This window comes from Phytophthora infestans, genomic scaffold (genome assembly GCF_000142945.1).
Source record: "Phytophthora infestans T30-4 supercont1.18 genomic scaffold, whole genome shotgun sequence".
In the NCBI taxonomy this organism is placed as follows: domain Eukaryota; phylum Oomycota; class Peronosporomycetes; order Peronosporales; family Peronosporaceae; genus Phytophthora; species Phytophthora infestans.
Genome location: NW_003303741.1, coordinates 1,393,133 through 1,403,587, shown reverse-complemented (window position 1 = coordinate 1,403,587; position 10,455 = coordinate 1,393,133). Strand labels below are relative to the sequence as shown.

Genomic DNA, 10,455 nt, shown 5'->3' with positions numbered 1-10,455 from the left:
ATCGAGTAGCTTGCCCACAACCGCAGCGACGAAGTTGCACATGCAGCCTCATCTGCACAAATTCTGACAACGGCAAGAAGATGGAAGAAGCGGAAAAGACGAATGAGAGTCAGAAGGTATTGCTTTATGAAGTTGGTCTAAATATGTTATTAAGCAAACGTTATACTATACTATACAGCAAGGCTTGAGTACACGACATTAAATTGATCAGACAGCCCAGCAACCCAAATACCTCTCATACTGACTTCAGCGCACGTGACCGATAATGAAGTCGATCCCGTCTTCCAGCGCATCACCTCCACTCCCAGCTGGTGCAACAGGTACTGTTGAGAGCGAGATAGCGTCACCTTTGCGCCGAACCTTCGCTGCTGAGTTGGAAGCTGCTACCAGCTTGTGCAGCGAGTATATGGAGTCCGGCAAGGAGGATAACGAGCATCACGACGCTACTGATGTTGCAATGGACGAGGAAACCAAGGAGAAGCTTTCAGACATAATCGGTAAGTATATGATGTATATACACGATATTGATACACGTTGACGACAGTATTGTGTATTGAAGAACTTTGCAGCAGACCCGAAAAATGCATTAGGCCATAAAAACCGAAACGACTACATGCGTCTAGAGTTAGACGATGACATCGAAGGTGCAAAAGACGATGACGACCTGGGGGCCTCTGAAGCTGCTGCAGAGTGTATTTGCATTGCTCCGGTCTTGCATTTGAGCCCCGAACGGCTTAATGTAATTGGTGGGTGGCTGAGATTTCACATATCAATGAAATACAAGGCTTTACTGAGTGATATGACGTTTAACGGCTGTACTTATCCGAGCAATGTGACTCCCTATCCATACATAGACGAACCGTATGATGCGCGGCCTGATGATTTGATGTCAGAAGACTATCCTGGAATCTTTGACGGTAAATACGGACCTACTCCCACTGGCGCCGTATTTCGACTTGTACCTCCGAACATGAGGGAGACGATTGCTGGAGCAAGTGATGGCTATTTTAAAAAGAACCTTGGCAAGCCCATGACTGCGTCGCTGCAAAGCAGCCAGCTCGCAGTTGGAAACACGGGTATTTTTACCCCCACCCCCCTCGAGCAAATAAAAACGGCACTCAGACGCACACATGAGAGTCTTCATGAAAGACAAGCTCCACGAGCGGAGCACAACCCTTTCTATGCTTTGCTGTTCTCTGACTGCGTATTATTTTTGGTAAGTGTGAGTGTGCATTACTGTTTTTTCTAAGTAGACATATCGTGTCTTATACAAATTTTACGATTCCTAATGTGTACAATACATCTTTAAGGTCTATTGGGGAAAGCGCCAGATGCAAGCCGAAAGCACGGATCTCGAAGCGAAATCTGGTCCTGCGTGTGTGGCACCAAATTTTCGTCACGTGTGGTTTTGTGAAATCGTGTTCTACAGTGTATATATAATAAAATCCACTTTTGTGTATGTACTTTTCCTTTTTTTGTATCAATCTAACAAATTAAAAACGATTCTTAAGAAATCGCATTTAATGATTGATTAGTTCATGTCTCTATATTTTGATAATTTATTGCGAAAGGGTATTACGACTTAAGAGAAATGGTCAGCTTCAATCAATTCACGAATGTCTATCCAGATTCTTTACAGCTGCAAATTATCTGAGACCCGACTGCTGCGGCGGCCTTCACCCAATCTTGGGCCGTATATTAGGCTCTATGAAATAGGCCGTCAGTTTCAAAGTGAGGAGGCCTTTCAAAGCGGGCGCGGCCACGCGTCCTCCTCGCCATTAACATCCCTCGGCAATGTGCTTACTCATTTCGTTTTCATAAGAAGTAGGATATTTGAACATTTTCTATTCGCTACATATTTGGCCAATTAAAGTGCATTCTAACACTCTCACTAAAAGTTCAAGCACATCCTCCTTATCGCTTCTGTGGTCTCATATGACTCGCCTTATTCTTTATTTCATTGCGACTTGTCCAGCAGAAATACCATACGACATTTTGTACTTTTGGGCTACTTCTGGATTTCCTAATAGTGAACACACGCTTTCCTATCCTGTTTTGATCACATACGATCTACTTTATCCTAAATCAAGCTGCGATCTTTTAGAGATTTCATGTGACCTGTCGTTGTCGAGACTTTTCACACATCCGGAGATCCAAAAAAGATGGCCCCTAAATTTTGCGACACCCGAGCTTTGTGACGCTCCATTATTTATACCTATTCCCTTATTTTCAAAATTTGTGCCCCAACCAATTTTCCTTTTCCGATTTTCCTATGGTTTCTGCCTCTATATTGCACCTCTACCTTTTTTGTCTTTGCTGGAACCAATTTCCTTCAATCCAACCACTCTCAAATTTGCGTTCAGCATTCACGGTCCGACTTAGCGCCATTGGCCGCTATTAAACCTCCGGGGGGGGGCTACGACAGTCAAGCAAAACGTCCAGGCTGCGGTCTGTGATACCACCACTTCCAGAGACTGGGGAGCTCTTCGGCATTAGTTCCAATTAAGCATGGCTGGGGCTGGCCTCTCCCTTCCTAGATGCGGTCAACGGTGGCCCTTACTTGATTTCCACACGTTTATCGTGTTTTGTCGTAGTATAGTCCATAACCATTGACATGTGAACGTCTGAGAGCTAACCAATATCATAACGTTACGTCTTATTGTTTTTGCTGTAACCGCATGAGTATTTTCCTTGGTGCACTTCAACTTAAGAGTATCTTTCGCCCTTCCAACTGAGAAGTTATCTTTGAACTTCAACTTGCGCCGGGCGCTTGGATATGCCACATGGTGGCTCTTCAACTTCACTGTATCTTGTGATACATGGTGCCAGAAAGTTCAAATACCCCACACCTATTGTGGTAAGGGGAGGCATAGGTTCTTTACCCCCATGAGACTTCTGAGTTTCTCAAATTGAGTTTGAGGCAGTGCCTTTGTGAGGGCATCTGCAATCATATCATTTGTGTTGCAGTATGAAACTACTATTCTTCCCTTATCATGAATCTCTCGAGCATACAGTCCTTTGATATCAATGTGTTTTGTCGATGTATGATTTGCTGAATCCTTTATAATACTTATTGCCCCCTTATTTTCACAATGACACATGATCGGCTGTGTTTGCCTTAATCCCAATTCCTCTAATAGTACCCATAACCGTTTGCTTTCCTTAATACCTTCACTCGCGGCTATTAATTCAGCCTGCGCTGTATGGAGGCTCACAGTACTTTGTCTTGAACTTTTCCAAGTAATACACGCGTCTGCCATAATACTCACATACCCAGTTACTGACTTTCGGTTTTCATTAGCATTCGCAAAGCTCGCGTCTGTGTACAGCTCATATATCACTTCCTTAATTTTCCCGTCAAATACGAGTCCGTACGTCGACGTCCCTTTCAGATACTTTAGTACTCTATGGGCTGCCTTATAAAGGCTCTTATTATAGCATGACAGAAATTTACTTAATTCTCTGATACCATATGCTATATCTGGGCGTGTACCACGTACAAAAAACATCAGTGACCCCACTAAACCTCTGTATTCGACTGGTGGTGCTGAGATTTCCTCTGGACTTAATTCTTCCTCTTTTTCAAGTACTATACTTATTGCCTGTGGTGCTGGTTCTGAGTTACAATCAGTCATATAGAACTTTTGTAGTAAGTCCATAATATACTTGTGTTGGGATATACTCAGAATCATATTTGCCCTTTCCCTCTTAATCTCCATCTTCAGTAGATAATGGATATCACCTAGGTCCTTCATAGTAAATCTCGAAGCCAGTTGGCCCTTCACCTTTTGCATCAATGTCATACTACTAGATGCGATAGTAATATCATCCACGTAGACGCAGACAAGTACTATATGCGTTACTCCTTTTACGTCCCACTTTTGACGGTACAAACAGTACTCCTTTTTGCACCGACAAAACCCTAGGCTTACCAGGAACTATTCGAAGAGTGCATACCAGATGCGAGATGCTTGTTTGAGTCCATATAGGCTTTGCTTAAGTTTGCACAGACTGGACGCATCCCCATGCCTAAGCCCTTGAGGTTGTTGCATGTATATATCCTCAAACAGCGATCCGTTTAGGAAGACCGTTGACACATCCATTTGATGGACATGAAGGTCCTTATAGTTGTAGTAAACTTAACGACTCATACCGCGCCACCGGTGAAAATATCTCATTATAATCAACACCGTGGGTTTGTGTGTTTCCTCTAACAACCAATATTGCCTAAATCTGTCAGCTGTTCCATCTGAGTTAAACTTCACGTCAAATACCCAGTGACAACCTAGTATTTTCCTTCCTTTTGGCAATGGTACTATTTCCCAAGTACTATTTGCAACTAGTGCCTGAAATATAGCTTGCAGCGCAGTCTCCCACTGCTGAGCGTGTGGGCCTCGTCTCGCTTCTTTTATTGATCGTGAAATTGGTATCCCTTTTGTGCTAATTGTATCAGCATTGATTGATACGATATAATCCTTTAAACGAGAATTTGGTGTCCGTTTCCTACGACTGCGAGGTATAGGTGGCACAGAAGCTCGCTGTTTCTTTACTTCCACTGTTTCAGTATCCGGTGCACACTTTTCCGGCTCAGAATTAGATTTTGGTCGCTTGTTAGACACGTCCAGCCCCGTTTCTCGTTTTCTTTTCCCCTTTTCTTCTACTTCTAGGGCCATTTCCTCATTCCCCTCAATTTTCCCGGATGGAAACGATCGTGAAATCAGTCCCTCAGTAAATGTCACCCCAAATTTTACATCTCGAGCGTTAATGTACCTATTTACTTTAATATCGAGTAGACGATACCGATTGTAATCTTCAAAAAGCCCGAGCAGTTTGCACTCTAGCGCCCGCTCACTAAGCTTGGATTGGCTCGTTTAGATTTTGGTACATGGGCGTAGCACGTACTGCCCCATATGTGAAGCTCATTTCCTGTTGGTTTGGTGCAAAATAGTGCCTCGTATGGACTTTTACCATTAAGCCGGGCTGTTGGTATCCTATTAGTTATTGTTGTCATATATATCAATGCCTCTGGCCACCATTTAGCAGCCATACCCGATCCTATTAACGCGCATCTAACTTTACCCATTATTGTCTGGTGAGCTCGCTCAGTAGACCCATTTTCCTCTTTGGACTCCACATTTGACTTTTGGAGCACGATCCCACTTTATCGCAGTACCCGTTTATGAATTCGGTGACAAATTCTGTACCCTCGTAGGTCCTTATCCGTTTTACCTTGTATGGGAATTCTTTCACCAACTGCTTACTAAGGGCTCTAACAATAACCTCAACCTTTTTCAGAGACCTCAGAACGAAATACCATTTATAAGCAGTGGCATCATGTACTATTGCTAGAGCATACTTGTGCCCAGTAGTATTATAGAGGCCCTGTGGTCTTATTTTTCCCAATGAGTCCATATGCAATGTGTGCAAAGGCTCAGTACCTTATCTGTCACCATATTTCTATAAGACATTCGCCGTGATTTTGCCAGCACACATGTACGACAGAAAATGATACCAGCTCCATTCTCTTTCTAGATAACTGGGGTGCATCTCTGATTACTCTGCCAGCCAGAATGTTCATCAGTCTGCCTTTACCGACATGACCTAGCCTCAGGTGCCACTCCTTCAACGTCTTTTGGATCTTTGATCGAGAAGTACTATCGACGGATAGTACTCTTGAATTATGATCAAGTTTCCTACTCGGTAAATAGTATACCTCATATATTGTAACTGCAGCAGATATGAATCGGTTTTTTCTATCAAGGAAGTACAAATACTGCCCACTTTTTGACTGAATGTGGTGATACCCTTGTGTGGCAAGATAATATGCACTAAGCAAGTTACTACCGCACTCTTTGTCAAAGGCAACATTTTGTATTGAGATATCACTATAGTACCCTCTGAGTTTGAGAACACTAAATCTCACTATCCCTTGCAGCTTGGTTGACGAGGTGCCTCCGTTTCCATATTCAAAGATATGAGTCCGTCATTTGCCAAGCTGGCTGAACCACCTTCTATCCGAACTTATAGCGTGTCCAGCTCCTGTAATAACCACCCATAGATTATCAGTCAGGTTCAGCTCCCTCAATTTAGAAAGATAATCAGGGTATCTCCCTTGTACCTCATCATCAATCTCCATTGAGTGCATCGGTGCCTCATCTTCGCTTCCTTCACTCGCTGGAACATTCCCCTTGTACTCAAGCTCTTCGGCATCCTCAATTGCCTTGTTCAAATTGAGGTCCAGCTTGGCAGCTTGAGCTGGGGTTCTTTCTTCGTCTTGGTTCACCTTCACCCTCTTGGTAGTCCACTTGCCCCCCTTCTTGACCGTCATCGCTCCCTTCGCTTCGGTGACAGGAGCCGCCCGTATGTTTGAGCGAAGCAGCTTGTCTCCAGCCCTTTTCGGGTTGCGGTCAGCCACCATCACTGGGCAGGCCTTCTTCCAGTGGCCATCTTCAAAGCAGTAATAACACTCGCTTACTGCCACTTCAGAGGATTGTCCTTGGTTCCTTTTCTTTCCCGTAAACTTTCTTGCCGCATTGACAACCACTGGGCGTCTCTTATCAGTCAGCATCGTGGCTTCCTTCCTCGAGCGATCACCGAAAGCGCGGCGAAGACTCGTCTCCACGTTTTCAATAGATAACCACTCTTCAGTCATGATGATTGTGCCTCTCCAAAGCTCGGTAGGTAGTAACGCCAACACTTCCATGCACAGCCAGGTCTCGGTCCTCATGTCCTTGCCTACCAGACCCCTCATATTCCTGTTAATGTCGCTACGCAGCTTTTTTAGCTGGGTGAATAGGGCCCCCAGATTAGTCCAGCTCGCTGCGAGAAGACGCTCCCACTGGCGGCGCAGCTCGATTACGCCTCCTGCATTCCCGAGCCCGTACTTTTGCTCGAGCTCCTTCCATATATCACAGGGTTCATTCTAGACACTTGATCCGGCAGCCCACTCAAGAAAACGTTAGGCAACGCTTGGTTGAATAAGTTTAGCAGCTCGGACCGAGCCCTAGTCCAGTGTTGGTGGGGCCAACGCTTGCGCTTCGCCTCCTCTTAAGAAATATTTCCCTCTATCGAAATGACGGGTTTCTCAGGCGTACCCTCAAGGAAGTCCATCATGCAACCGTAGCCTCAGGCTGGTCCTTTCTCAGCAACCCTCGCTGGTATTTCTCATCCAGCGTCTCTATGTGCGTTAGCACCGTGTCTCGCCACATGGTGTAGTCCTCCCCATGAAACTTTTCCAGCCCCAGGACCTGGGCACTCCTATTGTGTCCTTTAGCCATGGGCCTTAGTCTCGGTACGTATCTGAAATATTAAGCTCTATGTAATAGGCCGTCAGTTTTAAAGTGAGGAGGCCTTTCAAAGCGGGCGCGGCCACGCGTCCTCCTCGCCATTAACATCCCTCGGCAATGTGCTTACTCATTTCGTTTTCATAAGAAGTAGGATATTTGAACATTTTCTATTCGCTACATATTTGACCAATTAAAGTGCATTCAAACACCGTACTTCGTCGCTGCGGTTGTGGGAGAGCTATTCGATCCTTAGGGAGAGAGTTGAAGTTGAACGGTGCCCGCCGAGCTGCATCAGGGCTCAATCGCTTTACTTGTAATTTCTAAAGAGCCCCGCTACGACATACAGTCGTGCACCTCCAATTCGGCACCGGTATCAGTCGATACCCTGCCAGATTTTATGATTACGCGAATCAGATGCGCAATTACCTTTGCCCCTCACCACCCTAGCAATTAACCTCAACGGTTTTCCCCTCCTCGCCGAGGGATGACACGCCGCATCGATCTGATTTTAAATTTTGGATCGGACGTCTTCATACAAACACATACTTTGATTTTTACCACCAAAGACAATGGGACATAGCCCTTCCTTCTACATGTCCCACAAAAGCAGTCTTTGTGCGAGAAGCACAAGTCAGATCCTGCATGCTCTCACTCCGAACTTGCTCGTTGGGCAACGGAGCGCTTTAAGACCCCCCCCCCCAAGCAGAGAAGCGCACTACCATCCAGAGTATTCTTAAGCGGCCGGCGGACGTTGTCGCCTTGCCGGACGCCTATCGCGACCGGAAGCGCTGTTGCGCGCCCGCGATTCGCGCGTCTGACGCCAAGATTATGCAGAAGATTGGCGTAAATGTTGTACTGAATTAACAAATGAAATATCAGTGTACTGGATTTGCGTTTGTTTCTGAGAGTGTGTCCTGCACCCAACTGGGTTGTCGTGTTGAGGCCAGACTTTTACCACTAGCCCCTCGACGGCATCCGACAGGCTGTATAGTGTATACACACGCCGTCAGCCACTGATTTTAGGGGGAGGTCCAAATCGAAAATCTGCAGCCGGAGAAATGGACTTGCGAGTGATGCCGCCAAGGCCTACCGTCTGCGCATCGCAAAGCAGCTCCGGCAGTGAGAGATCGGCTTCAGGGAAGGGTGATCTGAGTGATGAGGAGTGGGTGGAGTCTGCTTCGAGTCCAATGAGTACAAGGAGCAGCATTGCATCTATGACCGGAACGTCTGAACGGTACGAGAGTTCCAGATCCAGCAGCATGACGTCGTCGCGCCAAGCGTTCGGACGGTCCGACAGCTCCAGATCCGGGCAGGACGATGACAGCGACATCAACAGCAGTTTTGTAGCTGTCCCTCTCCAGCGTACACAGTTTGATTCGTGGGAAGATTTTCACTGGTATCTGAGGGAGTATGAAACTCAAACCTACCAGGTATGTATCGCTTTTCATTTGAGTATCAGACATCGTTGCAATGCTGTCATTCTCCCGTTATGTTCTTGTAGAGCTTCCGTGTCCGCACAAATAACACGGTTACCCGTCGGAACAGCAAAATTAAGGCGGCGAGCAGTTCGGCTCCGTTGATCCCAGAAAGTTGGGTACACTACAGCAAGACAATAGTGTGTACCCACGCAGGCAAGTACAAATCGCGAGGCCAAGGAAATAGAAAACGCCAGGAGTCGAGGGCACTTGACTGTGAAGCTCATGTATGTGATTGGTTTGAGTTGGTACTCAGATGATATTTATTAGCGTGAGTTGGTACTCAGATGGGATTGATTAGCGTTGATTTGGGCAGTCATTTGGGCACCGAAACCCAACTAGTGACTGAGTTGGGCACAGAGACCCGCGTGGGCATGCAAAAAAGGCCGGATCTTGGGTTACCAAGCGCTGCTGGATCTGATCATCTAAGTATACGTACCGGATCACCAGTTATTGGTGGACACCAACGCCCCATCGACATCGATGATGATAACGTCGAGTTCGAGCTTCAAAGTCCGCCAAAGTCAAAGGGGCGCCCCAAGCAAAATCTGAAAGCTGTCAAGGGCAAACGGAAGCTAATAACGACGCTGGTACAAGAAGACATGGAGATGACCAGAAAAAAGATGCATCTCGGTACACTTGATGAAATCCTTGTCGGAGATGCGAGCTATGTGTCTACTGCTGACAAAGTCATGCAGTTCAAGCTCTTCTCATTTTTTACCAAGGTAAAGCCCCCTATTGCTCACGAGATTTCTCAGCTACCTGCCAGCAAGCCCTGATAAGGCCGAATGAAATAGTGCGAATCTTTTTATCTTTGAATCTTTTTATCTTTGAAGCCTACATCTACGATAGCAGCGCATCAATCTTTTTATCTTTGAAGTCTACATCTACGATAGCAGCGCATCGTCGTATCTTGTTAGCGTTCGATCCGTGGCTCAGAAGATAATAGCGCTTCTTCCGGGGACTGTTGGACATAGCATTCGTGTGCGCAATTTCGAATCGGGACTAGGAGTACAGACAACTGCAACTGCGGTATTTACGTTCTTGTTGCGTTCGAAAACTTTTGTGGTGCCGATCAAGTCGGGCTTCTCGACAAGAAGACGTTGCAGTGCATGAGATACCGCTACCTGCGCTTATGTTTCTAGTTGTAGCGAGATCTACCGGATTCGAAGATGTAGCGAACAATCTCAATGTAGTTCTTCTTTATATGCTTGCCAGCTCTGTGTTGTTACGTCTGGAAGATAGCGATTTTCTTGCTAATTTTTGCTGTGGTTGGACATGCTAGCTAAGAGCATCTCCACCAGAACGCGCCATCGCTATCGCTAAAGCGATTTGGCGCGAAAATTACGTGGACCAGTTATTTATCTCCCACTGGGTCATCTCTATCGCTATCGACGCTGCGATCCCTCGCCAAATTGCGTCTCTTCGCGCCAAATGCGTCCCCGTTTGGCGAGGATCGCGAGCTCCTCGCTATCTGAACAGCCGCAGAACACAGAAACTTTGAGCGGCAAAGTCGCATTAAGAGCATCGATGCCTCGCGAATCTAACTTTGTTGAGGAGGAGGAGATCCAGCTATGCATGTCGTACCTGAAGATTAGTGAGGACCCGAGAACGGGGACAGACCAAAGTTCTGCTACGTTCTGGAAACGCATCCACGAGCATTTCACGGCTGCTCGGTCAGCAGAATCGGTAGT

The 10,455-nt window shown here is 46.2% G+C and overlaps 1 protein-coding gene across 1 annotated transcript; it reads right to left on the bottom strand.

Annotated features, from left to right (window-relative positions):
• Positions 1–6,855: 6,855 nt before the first annotated feature.
• Positions 6,856–7,394, bottom strand: PITG_10464 (uncharacterized protein; the record flags this gene model as incomplete). The annotated part of the gene is made up of 4 exons (XM_002902206.1): positions 6,856–6,883; positions 6,929–7,041; positions 7,119–7,267; positions 7,373–7,394. The coding sequence occupies 4 exons, from the start codon at positions 7,392–7,394 to the stop codon at positions 6,856–6,858; spliced, it is 312 nt and encodes a 103-aa protein (XP_002902252.1).
• Positions 7,395–10,455: the final 3,061 nt, after the last annotated feature.